The sequence below is a fragment of the Chrysemys picta genome, chromosome 2 (genome assembly GCF_011386835.1).
Source record: "Chrysemys picta bellii isolate R12L10 chromosome 2, ASM1138683v2, whole genome shotgun sequence".
NCBI lineage: Eukaryota > Metazoa > Chordata > Testudines > Emydidae > Chrysemys > Chrysemys picta.
The window spans coordinates 251,564,886-251,590,217 of record NC_088792.1 but is presented as its reverse complement, the minus strand read 5'-3'; the positions used below and the strand labels follow the sequence as shown (position 1 = coordinate 251,590,217).

The following is a 25,332-nucleotide window of genomic DNA, read 5'->3' as shown; positions in this document are numbered from 1 at the left end:
CCGATTCCAAATAAGATTAATTACTGTGACCTTACACCCCAAATAATTTACTTTTTAAAAAGCTTGTGCATGGACACAAGGCACTTTAATGAGAACATGAGAGTCTGAGTTCAAGGAACTCTGGCAGCCAGCACAGATGGTTTGGACTTCTGCCTGGAGGGCAGCTCTCTCACATTTTAAATTTTACATTCATACACAAAGATTAAAACTTAATATTATAATCAGATTTGTAAACTGAACATCTATTTTAACATTAAAATAGGCTATACACTAAAAGAAACAGACCAGGCTTCAAGGTGTACAGCCAGTTTCCATAAATGAAAGTCTGTATGGGCAGAAGCAAGGTTTCTGACCTCAACTGATTGCACAGTGTGCTGTATAGAACATTCTACTTCTGTCTAGAAAATAGTTACCTATGATAGAATTTACTTCTTGTTTAAAAAAATAAAAGAGTAAATTTAATACAACAAAACATTAAAACTTGAGATTGAGTGAATCTTCTTCAAAGTCAAGATATGACAGTTAAGGTTGTGCAAACAAATGTAAACTTCCTTGTGAATATGCATTATAATACAGTCTTTAATTACATGATCAACCACTGTTTCATATTTAATGAAGGGCCCTGCCTCTTAAAACGTGCAGTATATCAGGATGTGTTGTGTAGCCAATGGTGTTAGGGTATGAAAGACCCACACCTCACTGATTACTGAAGTTGGATGATGTGCAGTGAATGAAGTAGGGGTTTGTAGTAGCTACACTTCACTCAGGATAGGGAAAGAATGATGCTGCGAATTAGGAAGAATGGGTCAAACGCACTGAATGATGAACTAAAATTTATGAGGCAACTATCTCATTCCCCAGCACCATCAATCCTGCACACTGAATGGGACAGAGTAGCGTGTAGTTATGAAACTAAAGACTATATGTTAATTCACATATACAAAGAGACAGCTAAGGTTATATAAGTAAACTTATCTTAATTATTCCCTGACTTTAAAGAACATTAGACTGCAAAGTGAAACTCAAATGTAGGCTTTTTGTTTGGAATATTAAATATAAATGCACACTCATTTCATGTTTATCCTGTTTTATTGCATCCCTCTCTTCCTACCCCCAGATTTCAACACCCCTTCTCTGGCATCCGATAGCCTAAGTTGCTGTTATGTACACTGTTAAGTGGGTCCCTTTAAGCCCTATACCTGAAATTGCCATTCCATGATATATAGGTACAGTATATACTCATTCATTAGCCTGTTCGTTTATAACCCGACCCCCCCAAGATAGTTAGGTAAAAATAACAAAAACTGTATGACCCTGTCATAAACCGACCCTATATTTCAGGGGTTGGCAAACTTTGGTTCCTGGCCCGTTAGGGTAAGCCTCTAGCAGGCCTGGACATTTTGTTTACCTGGAGCGTTCACAGGCACGGAGCCCATCAGCTCCCTGTAGCGGTTGGCTGGGAACGGTGAACCGCGGCCACAGGGAGCTGAGGGGCTCCGTGCCTGTGAACGCTCCAGGTAAACAAAATGACAATGTATTAGATAGTCAATTCAATGATTCTATAGAGTTTAAAATCATCAAATTTTGGTGTAGACCCATTTATAAGCTGACCCCTGCTCTTTGATGCATCACTTTTTTACCAAAAATATTCAGCTTATGAAAGAGTATATACGGTAATTTTCTAACAGTGTCCAGCAGAACTAACAACTCACCTCTAATCATGATCAGCACAACTTAAACTTATCCAGGAAATAATCACCACAAGTAAATTCCTCCCAAGTGTCTCTCATTTTAGACCCACATTTATTTGGGTCTTACTCTTTATGTAACTGGTTTACCTGAGTATTATTGTAACTTGACATCAGAAACACTGATGTTTAGGCCACACAACTGTGAAAAACAACCATGATGACCCATACACCTCCATGGAGTTCCATTGACTCACTGAGTCATCATACATGCAATAAGGGTATTGTGAAAGAATGGGCACCTGATTTCTACCACTGTGGTATTGTAGAAACTGTAATCAAGATATATTCTGCCTTCATATTCAACTGCACATCTTATAAATGGCTCACTCAAAAACTCCCTCTCCAAACAGAGAGAGCATATTTAGCAACCTATTTTTCTAGCTAAACTGTCATGCTTACTTAGTCAAGGCTCTCATTCACCTGTGGGAGGAAGAAAGGGTCATGGATCCACATGATCAGTACTATGCCTCAGCTTTTAAACAGTCCCTTACTGTGCCAGACCTCCTTAAAGATAGGCCATATGGGCTCAACACCTCTGATACGGAGTCTCTGGGCTCCAGCACTGCTGCTTCTAACCATGAGCTCTAGAAACCATCTTGGTTTCCTCTCTCTGTTGCTGTCCCTTTGCCTGTCAGCCTCAGATCAGAACTTCCTCTGTCTCTCAAAAAGCCAGCTCTGATCCTTGCCTCCTTTCACCTCCTGTTCTACTGTCATCCTCTTAAAGGACCCCTGCTGAGTGTCAACTCATTAGGTGTCAACTGTTCAGTCACTAGAGTTTTTTTTCCAGATCCTCCACTGGTGTAAGTTTCAGCCAGTCCTTAATAACCCATTCATACCACCCCAGACAGTTATATGACCCAAACAAACTCACATCGCCTGCTTTGCCGCAGGAGCATTTTAACCCATCTGAACCCCTGGATAGCAATCCCTAGTCAAGTCAGTCACAGGAAATTCCCACTTCATCACAGAAAGCATAACTGAGCAAAAATAAATTGGGAAGCGCAAAAGTGGAAGAGGCAGTTTCTCCATCCACCCCTAATCCCCCAGAGTTTACAGAAGTACCTCTACTCCTACTTTGTGGGTGAAACACATCACTAGTATACGACATTAGAACATAAAAACAGACATACTGGGTCAGACCAATGATCCATCTAGCCTAGTATCTTGTCTTCTGACAGTGGTCAATGCCAGATGCTTCAGAGGGAATAAACATTCTCCTCTTCTAAAAAGGTAATTATCATAGAAGTTCAGCAGAAGTTAAAGCTGCTAGAATCAGCCTTATCTTCCACTCTATGCCTTCACCCCACTTGGGAAAGAGATATTGCCAAAGCATGGACAAAGAATCAGCAGCAGCACAACTCCTAAAGAGTTGCAGGTGTATGATCCCCATGGTGATGCATATATGGAAGCATTGCAAAGGGGCTGGCACCCAAGATCAGAACTTCCTTTCCATCGATACCCATGGGATCATCATGTTTAAAACCATGCCCCACTACCTCCTTTGCAAACTCAAAGCAACACTCATCAGAAACCCAGCTAACTTCACCTCTTCTCCACAGGTTTCACCATGGGTTTTCATGGTTGTAAGTTAGGGTCAATGACTGCACACACTTTGCTCAGACAAACTATTCATGATTCCAACAGACATTTTGCCTGAGGAACAAAATGCAGGATTAAGCTAACTAACACGGGACAGGATACAATGTTTTCTTATTATTTTACTGATTTGAAGTTCTTTGGTGCAATTGTTTTAGTTGATAGTTAATTTAAAATAATTTTTTTAAAAAACATTTATTCCATCATCACAGTGTTTTGAGAAGACATTTTACCTATTACAATGTATGTACATTTTAACAGTTTCTAACAAGCAAATATTTTGATGATAAAAGGCTTATTCTTAGTCATTCAACCTACAATTACATGGTGCAAATTAAAATAGCCTAAAAATACTTAAATAAATTCGACATGGAAGTCATTAGATATCATTTTCATTTTTCTTAACACTTAATTTCTAATACAAGTACTTTTTCATGAAATAAAATCAAACCCATAGCTTCTTAAAAATATACCCATAGAAAACAACAAAATGTTTTCATTTGCACTCTTATTACTCAAAGATAAACGCTATCATTGGCACAGACCCAAATGTTACTCTCCAGGGTGTACATACCACTGAATAATTTGTTCAAATGTCAGTTGTAATTTTCAAAAATCCTTTCTTGCCTCTGAATCTTAAACATCTGTAACAAATACTTGTTTTGAGAGTGCTTTACATTCATGACATCTGACCTTTTGCTGTACGCACCACAAAATTTAAGTTTCAAATACCATGCAAGCAGGAAATCTGATCATACCAGCAGTAGCCATCTGCATGGTCCAATATCAAATATTAGTTCTTGGTTGCACAAAGTCATGTGTTACATATTTTTTTCCGCAGCTTCTATAATTAATTGTAATTTGCTGTTTCTAAAATGTGTTTCTTATGGGACATCTGGCCTTGAAACCTCTATCTTACCATTGAAAAAATACTTAGTGTCTGGGTGTTGTTTTTATATATAGATAAAATATATAGATATATATGAAAGAGACAGAGAGAGAGAGAGAGAGAGCGCGCGCACTTCATGGGTGGCATAACTAGGACCAGGTTTTCCAAAACAAAACAAAAATCTCTAATTCCAGAAATAGACTGACTTTTATTACAGAACATTTATCACATAAATGTAATGCAGAAATGTTCTCCAATGTAATTACTTTCAGATATCTAAATATTGGTATCAAATATTAACAGTTCATTAAGCAAATTGTGGAAGTTCTATAGAAGATGTGTAAATCATATGTTTATTTCCCAGGACTCTAAACTAAATATAATTGGAGTATCTATTGAAATGAAATAAATGTTTAGACAAAGTAAGAAACCTAGAACTAAAACGTGCTTTAGTGTTTAAGTGTTCCAACATATTTGTTGATTGACAATGAATGCTGAAGTATGTCAAGATGCTACTGCATATTTCACAAAGCTCTGTACTTTTTTTTAAACTCATATATGCAAAATATAATAATATCCAGTTCCTGGTATGATACCAGATTTCATTGTGGTGGAATGAAAATTTTACAGACATGAAATGTTGTTATGCGTCTGTCACAAACAACTAAATAAAAAGCTTTTATAAGATACTAAAAATGTCTTCCAAGAAGACTTTATATTTTAAGCAAATAACTTATTACATCAAAATGGAAAAGATAGCGATACTGAAATAATAGGAACTTTAATAAAGCATTCCTACAGCAATAACTCATCTCTTGAGGACACCGCCTAGTGATGCTCTATATAACTTAATCCAGCAGTGGGACACTTCTTGGGTGGTAAAAGCTGGAAGCACTTAGGATGCTATGTTGCTCTTGAGATTCATTTGCTGCCTAGTCATAGGAAAATTTTGGCAGAGAGATTCATTAACCTGCTTTTACACCTGCAGGAACAACACTACAGCAAATAAAGTGAAAGAATAGAAAGCATCACAGTCCTTGTGATATTAACCATGATTATTGCTTCAGTGCAGACAACCACGCACCGCACCATAACAACTCTAACTCAGGAACCAACCCATGCAACAAACCTCGATGCCAACTCTGCCCACATATCTACACCAGCAACACCATCACTGGACCTAACCAGATCAGCTACAACATCACCGGCTCATTCACCTGCACGTCCACTAATGTTATATATGCCATCATATGCCAGCAATGCCCCTCTGCTATGTACATTGGCCAAACTGGACAGTCACTACGCAAGAGGATAAATGGACACAAGTCAGATATCTGGAATGGCAATATACAAAAACCTGTAGGAGAACACTTCAACCTCCCTGGCCACACAATAGCAGATGTAAAGGTTGCCATCTTACAGCAAAAAAACTTCAGGACCAGACTCCAAAGAGAAACTGCTGAGCTCCAGTTCATTTGCAAATTTGACACCATCAGATCAGGATTAAACAAAGACTGTGAATGGCTATCCAACTACAGAAACAGTTTCTCCTCTCTTGGTGTTCACACCTCAACTGCTAGCAGAGCATCTCACCCTCCCTGATTGAACTAACCTCGTTATCTCCACACTGATATATACCTGCCTCTAGAGATTTCCATTACTTGCATCTGAAGAAGTGAGGTTCTTACCCACGAAAGCTTATGCTCCCAATACTTCTGTTAGTCTCAAAGGTGCCACAGGACCCTCTGTTGCTTTTTACAGATTCAGACTAACACGGCTACCCCTCTGATACTTGACACCATGCAAGGCACTGCATTTAGCCGTATGGAATGGAAATCTATCAACCTCATGAAGAAACTTGCACAAATACAGACAGATATCATCTTCCTTTCCAAATGCAAACAGATGGACATCATACCAAATGGACTGAAGGTGAAAAATCCTTTGCTATCTACATACTGCACAGACCACAGTGAGAGATTATGCCATACGTTATCAAAGAAACTGAGGAACCACCTGATCAGCATCCTATACAGCAAACAGAAAAACATCAAGAAAGAGCTCTCCAACCTGGAGACTCTCATAAATAACCAACCCTCCACACCAACGGACTTTACTAAAATAAGACAGGAGATCTACATTACACACTTCACCTCTCTACAAAGGAAAAAGGACCGTAAGCTGTCTAAAATCCTACCTGCGACATGGGGCCACAACAGGGGTACCCCTAACTCACCCAGCAATATCGTCAATTTATCCAGCTACACACTCAACCCAGCAGAAGAGTCTGTCCTATCTCGGGGACTCTCCTTTTGCCCCAGCACCCCCACGAACATGATACAGTTCTGTGGTGATCTGGAAGCCTACTTTCGCCGCCTCCGACTCAAAGAATACTTTCATGATAACACTGAACAGCGCACTGATACACAGATACCCTCCCACCAACAACACAGGAAGAAGAACTCCACATGGACTCCTCCTGAGGGTCGAAATGACAGTCTGGACCTATACATAGAATGCTTCCGCCGACGTGCACAGGCAGAAATTGTGGAAAAACAACATCGCTTGCCTCATAACCTAAGTCGTGCAGAACGCAATGCCATCCACAGCCTCAGAAACCACCCTGACATTATCATCAAAGAGGCTGATAAAGGAGGTGCTGTTGTCATCATGAACAGGTCTGACTACCAGAAGGAGGCTGCCAGACAACTCTCCAATACCCAATTCTACAGGCCGCTTTCCTCAGATCCCACTGAGGAATACACTAAGAAACTACACCATCTACTCAGGACACTCCCTACACTAACACAGGAACAAATCAACATACCCTTAGAGCCCCGACCGGGGTTATTCTATCTACTACCTAAGATCCACAAACCTGGAAATCCTGGACGCCCCATCATCTCGGGCATTGGCACTCTCACTGAAGGACTGTCTGGATATGTGGACTCCCTACTCAGACCCTACGCCACCAGCACTCCCAGCTATCTCCGTGACACCACAGATTTCCTGAGGAAACTACAATGCATTGGTGACCTCCCAGAAAACACCATCCTAGCCACCATGGATGTAGAGGCTCTCTACACTAACATCCCACATACAGATGGAATACAAGCTGTCAGGAACAGTATCCCTGATGATGACACAGCACAACTTATTGCTGAGCTCTGTGACTTTATCCTCACGCACAATTATTTCAAATTTGGTGACAATATATACCTCCAGACCAGTGGCACCGCTATGGGCACCCGCATGGCCCCACAATATGCCAACATTTTTATGGCTGACCTGGAACAACGCTTCCTCAGCTCCCGTCCACTCATACCCCTTCTCTACCTACGCTATATTGATGACATCTTCATCATCTGGACCCATGGGAAGGAGGCCCTGGAAGAATTCCACCATGCTTTCAACAGCTTCCACCCCACCATCAACCTCAGCCTGGACCAATCTACACGGGAGGTCCACTTCCTGGACACCACCGTACAAATAAGCGATGGCCACATTAACACCACCCTATACCGAAAACCCACCGACCGCTACGCCTACCTTCATGCCTCCAGCTTCCACCCCGGTCACACCACACGATCCATCGTCTACAGCCAAGCACTGAGGTACAATCGCATCTGCTCCAACCCCTCAGACAGAGACCAACACCTACAAGATCTTCACCAAGCATTCTCAAAACTACGATACCCACACAAGGAAATAAAGAAACAAATCAACAGAGCCAGACGTGTACCCAGAAGCCTCCTGCTACAAGACAGGCCCAGAAGAGAAACCAACAGAACTCCACTGGCCATCACCTACAGTCCTCAGCTTAAACCTCTCCAACGCATCATCAGTGATCTACAACCCATCCTGGACAATGATCCCTCACTTTCACAGACCTTGGGAGGCAGGCCAGTCCTCGCCCACAGACAACCTGCCAACCTTAAGCATATTCTCACCAGCAACCACGCACCGCACCATAACAACTCTAACTCAGGAACCAACCCATGCAACAAACCTCGATGCCAACTCTGCCCACATATCTACACCAGCAACACCATCACTGGACCTAACCAGATCAGCTACAACATCACCGGCTCATTCACCTGCACGTCCACTAATGTTATATATGCCATCATATGCCAGCAATGCCCCTCTGCTATGTACATTGGCCAAACTGGACAGTCACTACGCAAGAGGATAAATGGACACAAGTCAGATATCAGGAATGGCAATATACAAAAACCTGTAGGAGAACACTTCAACCTCCCTGGCCACACAATAGCAGATGTAAAGGTTGCCATCTTACAGCAAAAAAACTTCAGGACCAGACTCCAAAGAGAAACTGCTGAGCTCCAGTTCATTTGCAAATTTGACACCATCAGATCAGGATTAAACAAAGACTGTGAATGGCTATCCAACTACAGAAACAGTTTCTCCTCTCTTGGTGTTCACACCTCAACTGCTAGCAGAGCATCTCACCCTCCCTGATTGAACTAACCTCGTTATCTCCACACTGATATATACCTGCCTCTAGAGATTTCCATTACTTGCATCTGAAGAAGTGAGGTTCTTACCCACGAAAGCTTATGCTCCCAATACTTCTGTTAGTCTCAAAGGTGCCACAGGACCCTCTGTTGCTTTTTACAGATTCAGACTAACACGGCTACCCCTCTGATACAGTGCAGACAAAGACTTTTGGCCAGACATGACAGACAAAACAAATTAGCACTCCTGTAATACAACATCAACTACTTTATCAATTTTTTTTTAAAAACCCTCAATTTTAGCAAATATATTTTATATAAACTCATCATAGGCTTCTTACCTGGACTCCATCCTTTAGTTTCAAGATGCACTCCATTGTATTGATAGTGATGACAACAGGTTCCGAGCCTAGTTTTGTCCATGGTACATGGATTCGTAATTCATGAATATGTCCACTTAAAAAACTAAATGGTAGTTTCAGCTCCTAAAAAACATGAATTAACCAATTAGATATTAAAACTTAATTAAAAACAAAATCAAAATTGTCAAGGACACATTTGCTACTTTACAAAAAAACTAAGAATAAAATCTTAAGAGTCACCTCGCGCCCATGCCCTCACCCTCGACCCAAAAAAATCCTCAAAAGTTCTTTTTTCCACCGTCAGTTATGTATGGCACAAGTCTTGGCACTTTAGTTAATAATTGGTCACATGCATTTACTCATACACATTTATTGTGCTTATGTGTTCAAAGGAAACATCTGGATTCTACTATGTCCCTGATAATTAAGAAAGGTTTAAACCACAGTCTCTTATATGCAGCTACGGTGAAATGCATCACTACTCTAGAAACGTAACTATAGCATACTCACAACAATTCACAATGAAAGTTAATTATATTCATACGCATACTGTATTATTTCTATAGTGCCTGTGGAGCACATGGAGCCTTACAGATTAATATTAAAAACTGCATGGGGGGGAGGGAGGAAGAGAGATCTCTGCTCCAAAAACCTTTTAATACTTCAATGGGAGTTGCAAGTGCTCAGTATCTCTTAGGAACAGGCTCAAATCAGATGAAAGCAAGAAATGAAAAACACAAAGATGGAGCAGGTACTTAAAGAATGAGGGCTATGGTAAAAAGAGTATGAGGGATGTTTTTATTATATATGTATCTTGTTGGTTCCTTTTAATATATAAAGTTGAGTTTGTACTCTTTTCCTCCAGTGTTAACATAATATTAGAGGGAACAAGTCAAACAGGAGGAAAGGAGGTCAACATGGGAAGACTAATCTAATCAGGCTACACTCCACATAGCAAAGATTTACTTTGTAGTGTATTTGACATACGGATGAGCGTTTCTGTACACACTGTAAATACAACAAATCTTTTGAACATGGTCAGAATAAAATACATTCAGCTTTTTTTTTTTAACTATAAGTGTTTCTTCCACTATAATCTATGCACAAGATTTCAATTAATTTTAATTATATAAATATTTTGAAGAGTCTCCATTATTCCATTCAAGATCATTTGGGACAAGGAAAAGACTGACATTCAAAGTTTCTCAAAGGACCACATTTTAATTAACTTTAACTCCAAACAAAGATCTACTTGTACGTTCTCAGAAAATTCATTCTATACTCAAAATGTTATAGGTCATTTTGCTGCCTATAACAAATGGAGCCAATCACTTTACATCAGCTTTCCAACAGCCCAAACAAGCAGGTAAGAATAAGAAGCACTATACTTTCCAACAGCCTGACAAAATAAAAAATGTATAACATACAGGTGAGGCTTTCACACAGGAAGACAGCAGGCCAGTACGAGCTGCAATTTAATTGAGTTGTAGAAGTAAGCTAGGCTTCTTGTCTCTCAAATATTTAATTTCTATGCCAATCATCAGTATAGCAATGTTTATTTAGACACTGATTTGCCTTTACATGTGGGAATTCTAAGTTTATTTTAAAAGACATTCTGAAATAGCTTTTTTCCATTATTTACCAGATGGATTTAACTCAAAGTCCCATTTGTGTCCAAAGCTTCCTACAAGATATGGAAAAATCCTTTTTTGGGGGGGAGGGGCACTACTTCTGAAAGCAGGAAGTGGAGCAAAATGCAGAGAGACACAGATTGCCCATATACTTAGAAGGTAAATCAACCTTTCTGTGCCAAAGGAATGTTGATACAAATGTTGTCTGACATTATCCTAATTGGACAAATAATTGTCTCTGCAGTGATATAATGCAAACCCTTTGTTGTGGTACTTGAGAATGATAATTGAGGCAACACAGAACAAATGTGTGTGCCACATTTACTAATTTAACAAACATAACAGAGGCCTTATTTTTATTCCCCTTCCATTCTCTTGGAATCTTTTCCCATTAAACTAAGTATTACATGGAATGTTGAACTATACTAGATTACATTTGTTTAATACTTAACACTTACAGTGTTTTAAAAATTTGAAGTACTATACAAACTCGAAAAGATATATGCTGTAGCTCTAACACAAGGTACATGTTCAATGCAGAAATTGTTGGGTTAGATTCTTTGGCCTGTGTTATGCAGAAGGTCAGACTAGATGATTTTAGTGGTCCCTTCTAAATCTATGAACCCTCAATATCCCCGTGGGACAGGTAGGTAAGTTAAGTATTATTACCTCTACTTCCACATTAAAATCAAAACTTGTCTTCATCACATTCAGGACTCTGGTCTATAAATAATATATTACAGTGATGCCATACAATAGCCATACGATAATAATTAAGGCATTTTGTGTTTGCAGTTCCAAGATTAGGTTAAACTAATTTTTAAAGACAGTTTTTTCATATTTTCCCTTCATGGTACCGCTATAAAGTTGTTTGGGTGCTTTAACTGTGCATTTCTGTACCTTAACATGTTTGGATTTCTCTTAAGTGTAACCTTAACCGGATCTAAAAATTAATGGTAGCTTCAGTACAAGTGATCATGACTTGATCAGATTTCTAATGTGCAAACAGAATAAAATTCAGACCAGTAATTATACACACAGACAGTCCAGACTGTAAACTACCTAGTTTGTCCCAATGCGGCAGATACTCCATGCTACCCACCCCAGCAGCAGCTTCCCTTCCCTGACCAGCGTGCCGTCTACCTCCGCAACCGTACCCCTCCCAGTGGCACAGGGGAAGGCCGGGGACTACTTTACCCCGCAACAGAACCCGCAGCCCCTGTCCGCCTGGCTGGCAACCCCCCACGAAGCTCCCAGATGGCACAGCCCGGGGCTGTTCCTGGCTGGCACGGCCCGGGACAGGAGAACCAATCTGACACTCACGCATGGGGGTTAACGGTTAGGGTGGGTTAATGGTAAGACCAATACTTACCAGATAACCGGTTAATATTTTACATCCCTACTTTCAATACTTCTAATGATTTGAAAATACACAACAAATTTGAAACAAACATTATTTTAACTTCTAAGGGCAGATTTACCAATATACCAGAGAAGCACAAAGCAGTCAGAGTATATTGACCAGTTAAGTGAGGTTTACTGCTGCTTTGCATTGCCAAAGCAGCATAAAACTATCAAAATGTAAGGTGAATCTGTCCCTTACTTTGCAATTGACTTATTGATTTATACAGCTGTCTCACTTAGACCAGCAATATGAGAAAGAGGTAGAAGCAGTACAGCCCCAAAGTCCCATTGCTTGTATGCGATTAGAGATCGCTCTGCATTTCTGCTTCAGTTCCCCAGCAGTGCTACTTTGAGCACAGCTGAGAGTCCTTTAAGCACAGACACCCAATCATAATTCAGCCACTGAACCTTTAAACAGCAGTGCAACTAGAATAATCTATAAAGGACAGTCTTTTTGTTCTGTGTTTGTACAGTGCCTAGCATAGAGGGGTCCTGGTCCACGTGTAGAGCTCCTAGGTGCAATGGTAATACCCTCTACCCGATATAATGCGACCCGATATAACACAGGTTCGCATACAACACGGTAAAGCTCTGACACGCTGCTCTGAGCAGCGTGTTAAGGGTGCCGGGCCGGGGCAAATTTGGGGGCCCCGCAGTCCCAGAGTGGCCCGGAGGATTAGCGGGGGGCCAGGAGCAGCCCACTCTGCTTCCCTCATCCCGGCCCCAGCCATGTCGCTCGGGGGAGGCGGCTTGGGGGAAGGGATCCCCCGCACTCACCAGCGGTCGCAGAAGCGGAGCAGCCCGGCCCCAGCCCGCTCCACTCCGTCAGCTCCCAGCCGCGTTGCTCCGCTTCCCACCACAGGTGAGTGCAGGACCTTGCCCCAGCCCCAGCCGTGTCGCTGGGGGGGGGGGGGGGGGGGGGGGGGGGAGAAAGCGGAGCGGGCTCGGACCGCATCACTCCGCTTTCCACCGCAGGTGAGTGTGGGGGGGCGTCCTTTCTCCAACCTCCCTGCACTCACCAGCAGCAGGAAGCGGAGCAGCCCAGCCCCAGACCGCTCTACTCCGCCAGCTCCCAGCTGCGGCACTCCGCTTCCCACTGCGGATGAGTACGGGGGGGGCGTCCTTTCCCCAACCTCCCCGCACTCACCGGCGGCGGAAAGCGGAGCGCCGCAGCTGGGAGTGGCGGAGTGGAGCGGGCTGGGGCCGCGTTGCTCCACTTCCCGCCGCTGCCAGTGAGTGCCTGTCAGGGGTCGGAGCAGTCAGGGGACAGGGAGCAGGGGGGTTGGGTAGGGGGTGGGATCCTGGGGGTGATTAGGGACAGGGGTCTCTGGAGGGGGCGGTCAGGGAACAAGGAACAGGGGGGGCCAAAGCAAGTTTGATATAACGTAGTCTCACCTATAACTCCCGAGGACCGCGTTATATCAGGGTAGAGGTGTACAAATAATAATAATACCAAAGAGAATGCCTGACATGTATCCTGTCTCCCTCACACTACTGACTCATTCAACCAATAGAAACATTGCATGCAAGACAGCTGTAAAGGGAAAGATTATGATTTGTTGAGTTTCTTCTGATACAATGCTCCCCCACCCTTAAAAGTTACCTGAGCTATTGATTTCTATAGTGCCTATAGTAATACAAAATAGTTAATAACTTAATTTCAACACAAATTTTTTTCCACTATAATCTATGTACAATATTTCAATTAATTTTAATTACCGGTATATAAAAATTTTGAAGAGTCTCCATTATTCCATTCAAGATCATTTGGAAAAGGAAAAGACTTAAGTTCAAAGTTTCTTAAAGGACCACATTTTAATTAACTTTAAACTCCAAAGACCTACTTGTAAATTCTGAGAAAATTCATTCTGTACTCAAAGAGTGGGTGCTGCCATTTTTATAAGGATGCATGTATTTTTCATACCTAACAAAAATGCTGAACCTTTCCTTTAAGTGAAAAATGGTACTCCGGCTTAACTATACAGTTGCAAGCAGTGCCTGCATAATAAAAAAAAAAAAAAATACATGCGCTCTTGAGATAAATTGAACTGAAGTTAAATTTCATTTATAAGCACTTATTAGCATTATTTACATAAAATTCTGCAAATTATTTTTTAAAAAAACTTTAGGAGGGTGGCCTGATAGCCCGGCAGACTGAAAAACTCTCTTTGGGCTTGATCTAAGCCTTCCTGGAAGTCAATGAGAATCTTTCAACTGCGTTCAGTGAGTACTGGCTCCAACCTAGCATGAACAGAATAGATTCAGCACATTTCCTCTAGTTGCTTTTGCAGTGTACCTCCATCCCAGCTTGGAGTGCCTTCCTCTAGAACAGTGGTTCTCAAACTTTTTCTTTCGCAGACCACTTGAAAATTGCTGAAGGTCTTGGCATACCACTTAATGATCTTTCCAAATGTTGTTTGTATCGTTAGCTAACTATTGTAAAGCACTTTGGATAAAAGTGCTATATTAAAAAAACTAAATAATAATTAACATGTTTTTCTACAAATAAAAGCACACAACTCATATTTTAATATCAGTAGTCTCTCCCCTGCTGTGGCAGCCACCGAGCTGGGGCTGGGAAGGAGGGGGGTCTCTCCCCGGCAGCCGCAGCCCTGGAGCTGGAGCAAGTCGCCTCTTTTTCTGGCCGCCACAGCCCTGCACATCCCAAATTCCCCTCCACCCCCTCTTTTCACCCACTGCCGCCCCCACCTACCTCCTATTTCCCCCACCTCACCGCACTGTCCCCTCCCACCCACTCCCTATTCCCCCCAAGGCCACCATCTCATCTTACATGTGCATCTTCTCCATGGTCCAGGCACCTAATTAGTGGAGCCATGCTTGAACGGCTCCACTAATTACGTGGGCGGCCCTTCATTCTCTCATGTACGGCTGCCCAGGTGTGCACCTGAGAAGGAACTATCCGCAGACCACCTGAATGAAGCTCCCAGACCACTGGTGGTCTGCGGACCACAGTTTGAGAACCTCTGCTCTATAAGGCAGAATGTAGTCCATCTTCAATTCCCATTCACTCTCTGAATTCTGATGAGGCTGCCAACAAGAATGTCAGTTGTAGTTATTGTTTTAATGAGGGCACCTACCCATGTAAAATTAAACTAAGAGCACCAGGTCATTCATTTCACGTAGACTAACAGGTGTCAAAATACTTGCTTTTGTTGAACTAAATTTTGCTTTCAGATATATATCCACAACTCTCAAGTCAATAAGAGTTGCATGTAAATATCTGAGGCAACATTAGGTCCTATAAGTAAAATGACAATAGACTCCATTGTTTCCCATAGATATATACATATACCAAATATTAAACTCAATACTTACATGAATTTTCTACATCATAGTATCTGAGCATTTCGCAGACAATAATTAATGTCTCCTCACAACACTGCTTCTTACTATGATTATCCCATTCTACCAGTGGAGAATTGAGGCACATACAGATTAAGGACCCAGTCTTGAGAAAACATACACAAGGGAGCAATTTTGCACATGTAAGTAGTCTCACTAAGCTCAATGAGATTTGCAGATGCAAATGTTTGCAGGATGGGGGCCTACATAACTTGCCCACAGTCAAAAAGAAAGTTTATGGCAGAGCCATTAAATGAACCCAAATATGGATCACCAGAAAACTATGCTTTCTTTCCTAGATTCAAGGGATTCTATTCCAATCCAACTACTTCAAAAAACATGTCCACTTACTATACTTAGTAAAAGTAATTACGTTATGGCAGGAATCACCAGATGGGATTGTTAAGCATAGTGTTACAAGTACACCTCTACCCCGATATAACACAACCCGATATAACATGAATTCAGATATAACACGGTAAAGCAGCGCTCCGGGGTGGGGGGGGGCTGCGCACTCCAGCAGATCAAAGCAAGTTCGATATAATGCGGTTTCACCTATAACGCAGTAAGATTTTTTGGCTCCCGAGGACAGCGTTATATCGGGGTAGGGGTGTACATTAGAACCGCCTCACTGAGTCAGACCAACAGTCCATCTAGCCCAGCATCTTGTCCTCTGACAGAAGCCAATACCAGGTGCCCCAGGGAAATAAACAGAACAGGCAATCAAGTGGTTCATCCTATCATCCATTCCCAGCTTCTGGCAAACAGAGGCTAGGGACATTTAGAGTATAATGTAGTATCCCTGCCCATCCTGGTTAATAGCCATTGACATACCTATCCTCCTGGAACTTAACTAGTTCTTTTTTTAAGTCTTTTCTTGGGCTTGGTGTACACTACCGACTTATGTCAGTATAACTATGTCGGTCAGGGGTTTGGAAAATTCACACCCTTGAGGGATGCCGTTATACCAGCCGAACTCCATAGACAGCGCTATGTCAACAGGAGGATTTCTCCCATTGACGTAGCTACCACCTCTCCGGGAAGTGAAGTACCTACACCTAGAAGCTCTCCCATCGATGCAGGTAGCATCTTCACTAAGCGCTACACAGGTGCAAGGAGTCTTTGAAGAAATGCTGTTTTGTTAGTTTTGTGATGCAGTTTCCTTTTGAGGGAACTGTAGAAAGCAACAAGATGTTTTGCTCTCTGCCTTAATTTAACTGAAGTAAATCCTAGGAACCAGGCAGTTTGTGGGCTGAGATTCCTGAAAGAGCGGATTGCCTATATGCTGTCTGTGAATGCACCTGCTCAAGGACTAAAGTATATGGTGTAAATAAAAACAAGTTACCCAAAGAAAATACCCGTTGTCCACACTATCAATTTCTCCTTCAAAGGAAAACTGACCTACAAGGCTCTATCACTCACTGGAGAGGCAATACGAGTAGTCATCAAAGTGGGATACTTTCCAAGGAGAGAGCTAGTGAGCTGGTATTGCTGCTGAACCAAAATGGAACAAATATCTGAGACACTAGCAGAAATCAAAGCACGCCAGAAGAAATTAAAAGACGACCTAACATAGTTTCTGGAAACTTCTCAGAAAGAAGTGAGGGATAGCCCAAAGGCAGAGATCTAACATAATCAGCTGGAAACAAAACCTCTGTTGATTAAGAAGACATGAAGGGTCAGGACAGATTTTGAAACCCAGCTACAAAACGCCTAGTCTGTGCTAGCAAAGTGGATTGAACAGGTGACCACTGACATAATTACCATGGACCAAAAAGTTTTTCAGGAAATAGAAATAATCAGAAAGCTTTGGCCAACACAGAACTTGCTAATAAAGCTGAGATGCAGCAAGGACTTCAAGGACTGAAAAACTGCTTTGCGAAAAAACTCAGGAGGGTGCAGACAAACTTAGAAGTCAGCCACTGCCATAGGAATCAAGCCAGAATTTAGGTAAAACTGGAGATTTCCAGTCTATTTGTATCCTACAGGAACTCTGATGAGGAAGAAAAATGTTCAGAGGCTAAAATAAATCAGAAGTCCCACTATCATTGAGGAAAAACCTTCCTGGAAGACTTTCTTAGTTCATTTTACCATACCCCAAATGAATGGTTGGTGATAGGAACAGAAGAGTGTTTGGGGATGAGGGTGTTCTCGCTGCTAGCTTGAATGGTGCTGTAAAACTTAAACCACAAAAAGAGAAACTGAGTTGGTACAAGCCTCTGATATGAAGTTTGGAGCCAGCCATCAATATGACCTGCCAGGGCTCAGCAAAGGGGTAGAAGAGACCCCATATGAACTGACAAATGCCCTGAGAAAATTAGATATGCCAGAAACAACAGATACAAGTAAGGATACCCAGCTGGACTTGGACTTGCAAACTGAGATCACCAAAAGAGATCAGACACTTGGTGAGGGAGAAGAATTTGCTACAGAACTAGTCTTTCCATGCACAGCCCAGCAGAAAGAGGAAAGCTGCTACTGAAGAAGTTGGAAGCTTTCTGCAATGAGTCCCGTAAGTTAAAATCTGCATCTAAATGATTAAAAGGAGGATTTTAATTTGATTCACAACATTTTGAATGGTTTTAAATATCATTAAATTCAGTTAGTAAAATAAAAGATTGGTAATATTTTTTAGAGGGAGAAGCAGTTCAGTGAAGTGCTGGTACTGTGAAATAACTGATCACTGAAAGATTGCATATGCTCATAAAGAGATGGCTGTCTCTTCAAGTACAGTGATTTGCAGAAATGCAAATGTTCCCTGTTCATCCACTAGAACAGGGGATGTGGGATTCCCAAAGCAGCTGACCAACAGGGAGGGAAAGCTCCAAAGAGGTCTAGATGGGAACAAAACAGATAGCAAAAATAATAATGATTGTAAGTGAATACTGATATACAGATAGTATCTTGAACATTTTACTGAACTTATTATAAACTGAGCCACATACACAGTAGCTAACATACCTGTTATGTTAACATACCTGTTCAAGTACATCCAGCTTCAATTCAAGTTTGCTAAGAACCACATCTCCTCCCCATAGTGACAGCTGTAGATCTGAGGGCTTCAAGTTCTTAATGTAGCGATTCACATAACTCATTAAAATAGGAGTCACGTAGGACTCTAGCATTGTGGAAGATTTCTGGATTATACACCAAGCACTTAAAAAAAAAAAATCAGTAAGAGATCACATTAAAAATTAGCAGCATTAGTTAATGCAATGTATGGAAATGTGAAAATTTATTTCAAGTTTTGCTTACTAAACAGGGGTTATATATACTTAAAGAAAACATTTCAGACTCAAAATGTACATATATTAAATATTTGTGTTCATGAATTTCCAACCTGTTTGCATTAGAACCGGTAGTAAGCTTGTACAATATATAAAAAATAAAGCAGCAGGACAGCATGCTTGCCATATCCTTACATAACACTTAACAGGAAAATAGTAATCTCTGGATCTACACAAATCCTGCCAATTTATAAACTCACCTTTTGCTAATGACAACAGACAGATTAGAACATTGGCTCGGACTGAACTGGCACCAATCTTATAATGCGTTCTGAACAATTTTTAGATATCAAGAGTGAAGTTCTATTTTCTACCACTCTTGGCAAACCAAAGTACTAATTGCATTTGGCACAGCACAGTTTCTGACACAAATAGTCACAAGACATGCACATCTTATTTTCATGACTGTCCAGCATATAATGCAATCTTATATTAGCCCACTTCAGTACTACACAAATCCTATAAATAGGCTTGGCATAATTTGATTTTTATTTCTTTTATAATTTTGATGGACAATATTGGTTTATCTTTAAACATTTTTCTCAATTGTTATGTATTTAAATTTTCACAGTAGTACAAAATTATGGGGGGGGTGAGTTAGAATAATTATTTAATGAAAAGTAGACATTCAGATTCAAAGAGTTAAAGCTTTATAAACCTTAAATTACAAATTCTCAACATCACATGTGAAACATACAAAGTAAACATCCTTAAACCAAACTCTAATAAATTCTCAAGCAACATTTTTCTTATTTTGCCTGTTTATAAATTTCTATTATTATGGAAGGAAATTTGTTGTAGGTTTGTGTACTGTGAAATTAACATTTCCTGACATTTACCAATAAAAATCTACCGGTAATCATTCCACACCTATATCAGGACATTCACCCCTCACTACCACCTGCCTTCAAAGCTTCCACCCTCACTATCACCCCTCACCCCTAGCTGTCCCCAACCCTCCCACACTCACCCCCATATAACCACAACCCTCCCACTCACCCCCATCATCGCCAGCCCGCAGCCCTTCCACACTCCTGCCCCTCACCCCTCCCTGCTTTCACCACCCACCCGCGCCTCTGCCTGCTCCCAACCATCCCCTACCCCTCACCCTGACAACCCCCAACCCTCCCGCTCCTCACCGCTGACTGGGTAAAGGCCCCCCCAGGAAGAGATGGGGTAGTTGTGCGGGGGGGTAAAAGCCCCCAACCCTCCCACACTACCCCACCCCCGCCTGGTCCCAACCCGCCACACACACACCCCCACGCCCCCAGCCCCGCACTCGCCACTACCGGCCACCAACCAACCCCTTCACGCTACTACCGCCCCGCCACACGCCCCACCTGCCCAACACCCACCCCCAGCACTCTCCCCGCCCCTAACGCGGTCCCCAGGGCCCTCTCCCCGCCGACCCTGAGCCCCGTCCCAGGCTAACCTGCCCGCAGCGCCTCACCGTGACAGCTGGCAGCCGCGGCCGTTACCGCTCGGCCGGGCAGTTCCGGGTTCCCCGGTTGGTGTCCTCCCCTCACGCGCCCGCCGCGCGTTCTCGGCGCAGGCTCGGTCGCGCTGCCCGGCCGGAAGGATCGGGCGGTGACACCGAGAGGCGGGAACGCCGCGCGGGCCTCGCCTGGCCTCGGGGCAGCAGCTGCGTGTTGGGGGCTCAGTGCCGCGGGGGAAGACGATCGCTAGGGCAGGAGGTTAAATGGTGCCGGGGTAAAATCCCCCGGGGTGGAGATGGGGGGTAATTGTGCCTGGATAAAAGCCCGCGCCCCCCGCCCACACATGGAGAAGGTAGTACTATAACTTGGGATGGGGCTCTTATTTAACCCCGTTGTAGGCCGAGCCTGTTCATTTCTATGAGCCTTGTCAGGAGAGAGGGTTCTGTACAGTAGCAGCAGGGCCCAACTGAAGGGAGAAAGAAGCCAGACACCCTTGAGCAGAAGCAAAGAGGGATGGACCTGCTGTGAGAGGGACAGGGTTTGCAACTGCTGAGTCTCCCCGTGGCCATGTGGTGAATGAGACTGGAAATCTCGCCCTAGGACACACAAGAAAAATCTTCCCTTCCAGGAGTTGCACTCTGCTGACCTCCACCATGAGGGAAGAGAACTCGGGGTGTGGGGGGATCCTCCTTTTCCACCCCACTGTGTAATTTATTTAAAATACAGTAATTTTATTTATAAAATACAGATAATTGAAGTAACCAGCCTCAGTTTTATGTATGATATGTAATAGATTCATTTTAAATTGTGGACTAAACAGTGATAATTTTACTGTAATTTTTAAGAATGGGGCAGTATTGAAACTACAGTACCAGTACAGCATTATATTCACACTTTGCTGAGGGTCTTACACTCAATTCAATGGCATTTCTTTGTTTGTCTGTCCCTTCATAACATAACTTTTGAACACTACATCTGATCAACTGCAACGTTTTAGGGAATATTCTAGGTCTCAATGACCTGAACCCTTTTCATCTTCATGAAAATTGGAAAACAAGAAGAGGAGTATGAGGAATGTAGAGCCCCTGCATCTGGTTAGCAGAGCCAGCAGTTTCAGCTGCTTCTAAATTGTCTATAAATCAAAAAACCAGTTGATAGCAGCCATTAACACCTTCCAGCATAAACAATACTATCCTTTCAGCTCTGCCCATCCCAATACAATTTTAAAAAGCTGACACACTGACTGACATAGCTCACAGAAAGAAAAGAAATAAAAATAGCAAGGGTAGAAGGCACATAGAGCCCCTGCCATAAGGGGAAGAATGAGGGATCCTTATATGGGGGAATTATAGGGCACATATAGCCCTGGCATTGGGGGGTAGGGGGAGAATAGAGGAAAATGGTATGGGGGGACAACAATGAGACACAGTCCCTGGCATGTGGGGAATAGGAAGGGGGACACAAAGCTCCTATGTGATGGAGGGGGGAATGGAGGTCACACAGAGCCCCTACTTGGGTTAGGTTGTTGTAGGATGTCCCTGATATACAGGGAGAGGGGAGGATGGCACACGGAGTGGGGAATGGAGGAATGCAAGGAGCTCCTGGTGTGCAAATTGATCAACAAAGTGAAAGCAACAAAGTGTGACTAGTCACATGCGCATCTACTAGTGAAAGACGTCACTGGCCTGAAGCACTCAGGGACTTAAATGTGGAGTAGACTTGGAATTTCTTTAAATCAACTATACAAAAACTATCTGAACTTTGCATCCCAAGCAAGGGGGAAAAAATGATTAGGAAAGGCTCCAGCCACAGCTGGATGAATCATTACCTCAAAAAGATTATTAAGAGTATGTAGAAAGCTATAGGGAACGGAAAGGGAGATTGATCAGCAAAGAAAGCTACATATCGGAGGTTAGAAAATGTAGAAATAAAGTGAGAATTACTAAAAGTCATGATGAATTGCTCTTGCCAAGGAAATTAAAATATGAGGTTTTTAGTTATGTAATTGAGAATAAGGAAGGATGAGGTTCGGTTGCTGTGCAGTGTGGATGAGAAGGAGATTAAAGTTAATCTAGATGTGGCCCAAAAATTAACTCAGTATTTTGCCTCATTTTTCAATAAGGATGATAATGTGAAATATTGGCATGAGGGCAGGATGACTTATAGAAATGAGTGTACAAAAATGGAAATTACCACATCTATGGAAGAAAAACTTAAAAGAGCTCAAATCGGGTGGCCAGATTATTTCCATCCTAGCATACTAAAAGAACTGATACAAGAGATTGCTAGTCCAGTAGCAAGGATTTTTAATAAACCAGTCTATTCAGGGATAGTACTCTATCACTGGAGAATAGCTAAAGTTGTACTTATATTTAAGAAAGGGGGAAAAAGTGATCTGGGCAATTACAGACCCATTAGTCTGACCTCAGTAATATGCAAATATTTAGAACAAATTGTGAAAGAAAGAATAATTAAATTCATAGATGTAAAAGAGTTGTAATGCAATGGATTTACAAAAGGTAAATCATACCAGACTGATCTGATTTCCTTTTTGAGAAAATAACTGATTTTTTTAGATAAGGGAAATATAGTAAATCTAATATATGTGGACTTCACAGAAGCATTTGACATGGTACCACCTAGGAAACGATTAGTTAGAAAAGATGGGTATGAGTATAAGAATTGTAAGGTGGATAAAGAACTGGCTAAAGGGGAGAAGGCCTTGGGTTGTATTGAAAGGTGAATTACTGGACTGGAGGAAAGTTACCAGTGGAGATTGGTCTTGGGACCAGTCTTATTCAATATTTTTATTAATGGGACAAAAAGTAGGAGTGTGGTAATGAAATTTAGTACATGATATAAAGTTGGCGGGCATGGTCATTACAGAGAAGGACTGGATATTATATAGGAATAGCTAGGTGAACTTGAAGCCTGGAGTAACAGAAATGGGATGAAATTTACTACATTTAGAAATAGTACAAAATGCAAGGTCATGCACTTTGGGTCTAATAATAAAATTTCTGCTACAAGTTGGAAGTGACAAAGGAGAGAGTCCTTGCTGTGTTTTTTGATCATAGAATGACTATGTGCCACCAGTGTGATGTGGCTGTGAAAAAGGCAAATATGATCCTAGGATGAATCAGGCAAGGCATTTCCAGTAGAGATAGACAAGTATTAATGCCATTATACAAAGCACTGGTAAGAGCTCATTTGGAATACTGTATATAATTCTGGTCACCCATATTCATGAAAGATGAATTCAGACTGGAGCAGGTGCAGAGGAGAGCTTCTAGGATGATCTGGGAATAGAGGGCCTATCTTAGGAGAGGAGACTGAAAAAGCTTGTCCTGTTTACCCTCTCAAAACGAAGGTTGAGAGGGGTCATGACTGTTGTCTATAAATACATTGGGGGTTAACACCAGAGAGCATGAAGAGCTATTTAAGCTAAAGCAGGGTTTCTCAAACTTAATTGCACCGCGACCCCCTTCTGACAACAAAAATTACTACATGACCCCAGGAGGGTAGCCTGAGCTGCCCGAGCCTAAGGACTTCAGCCGCAGGCAGAGGGCCTGTAACCTGAGCCCCATCACTGAGGACTGAAGCCCTTGGGCTTCGGCTTTGGCCCCAAGTGGTAGAGCTTGGGCTTCAGCCCTGGGTCCCAGCAAGTCTAAGCCAGCCCTGGTAACCCCATTAAAATGGGGGCATGACCCACTTTGAGGTCCTGAACCACAGTTTGAGAACCACTGAGCTAAAGTAAAAACAACGAGGAATCCTTGTGATACCTTAGAGACTAATACAATTATTTGGGCATAAGAGAGTGTTGCCACAAGAAGAGACGGTTATTCACCTTGTGCAGTAACTGAGGTTCTTCAAGATGTGTGTCCCCATGAGTGCTCCACTTTAGGTGTTTGTGCACCCCTGCGCTCATAGTCGGAGACTTTTGGTAGCAGTGCCCGGTTGGGTTGCACATGCGTGGTCCCTGTCTCACGCTGTTCCAGACGGTTAACTGATGCTGTGCGACCAACCCCCACTCCGTTTCTTCTCTACTGCAGAGACTGATTAAGAAAACTCCGAAGTAGAGGGGAGGAGGGAGGGTAGTGGAGCACCCACAGGGACACACATCTTAAAGAACCTCAGTTACTGCACAAGGTGAGTAACCTCTTCTTTGAGTGCTGTCCCTGTGGGTGCTCCACTTTAGGTGACTTCAGAGCAGTGCCCTCCGATGGAAGGAGGGGGCTTCAGAGTAAGCGTCCGAACAAGGGATCAGATGTTGCCTGTTGCTCTAAGGCGTAGTGCTGTGCAAAGGTATGGGCTGACGCCCAGGTAGCAGCTCTACAAATGCCTGTGATGGGTACAGTGTGCAGGAAAGCAGTGGAGGTTGATAGGGCTCTAGCGGAATGTATGCGTGAATCCCCATGTGGGGTTGGTGGTCGCACTGATGATAGAGTTTTATGCAATCGAAGAGTCTTTGTTTAGAGATGGCGCTCCCTTGGAAACGTTTGGTCATGGATACGAACAGTCTGGCTGCTTTACAGAACGGTGTAGGAGCCGTGCTCCCAGCGCTGTAACTACTCCCCTCATGGGGTGAATTTTTTTACAGCGCTTGGAGAGCTCTCCCCCAGCACTGGTGCCATGACTACACAGCCACGTTAAAGTGCTTTAACATTGGTAATGAAGACATAGAATCATAGAAGATTAGGGTTGGAAGAGACCTCAGGAGATCATCTAGTCCAACCCCCTGCTCAAAGCAGGACTAACACCAACTAAATCATCCCAGCCAGGCCTTTGTCAAGCTGGGCCTTAAAAACCTCTCCCTGGGTAACCCATTCCAGTGCTTCACCACCCTCCTAGTGAAATAGTGTTTCCTAATATCCAACCTAAACCTCCCGCCACTGCAACTGGAGACCATCGCTCCTTGTTCTGTCATCTGCCACCACTGAGAAGAGCCGAGCTCTATCCTCTTTGGAACGCCCCTTCAGGTAGTTGAAGGCTGCTATCAAATCCCGCCTCACTCTTTTCTTCTGCAGATTAAACAAGCCCAGTTCCCTCAGCCTCTCCTCGTGAGTGATGTGCCCTAGCCCCGATCATTTTCATTGCCCTCCACTGGATTCTCTCCAATTTGTCCACATCCCTTC

The 25,332-nt window shown here is 42.6% G+C and overlaps 1 protein-coding gene across 31 annotated transcripts in view; it reads right to left on the bottom strand.

Moving 5' to 3' along the window:
* The window catches only part of VPS13B (vacuolar protein sorting 13 homolog B), a 943,390-nt gene extending 921,921 nt beyond the window's left edge, over positions 1 to 21,469 (bottom strand). For 25 of the 31 annotated variants that reach the window (XR_010598024.1, XR_006173164.2, XR_010598026.1 and 22 more), the window contains exons 1-3: positions 20,212 to 21,469; positions 18,453 to 18,630; positions 9,056 to 9,199 (exon numbers count right to left, since the gene is read on the bottom strand). Coding sequence is in view for 25 of the 31 variants with exons in the window: in XM_024105288.3 (XP_023961056.2) it covers positions 9,056 to 9,199; positions 18,453 to 18,599 (291 nt within the window). In the remaining 6 variants the exon portion in view is untranslated. Of the gene's footprint in view, positions 1 to 9,055; positions 9,200 to 18,452; positions 18,631 to 19,600; positions 19,624 to 20,193 lie in introns of those variants that run through there. The other 6 variants (XR_010598025.1, XM_065582180.1, XM_065582178.1 and 3 more) reach the window with 2 other exon arrangements.
* Positions 21,470 to 25,332: the final 3,863 nt, after the last annotated feature.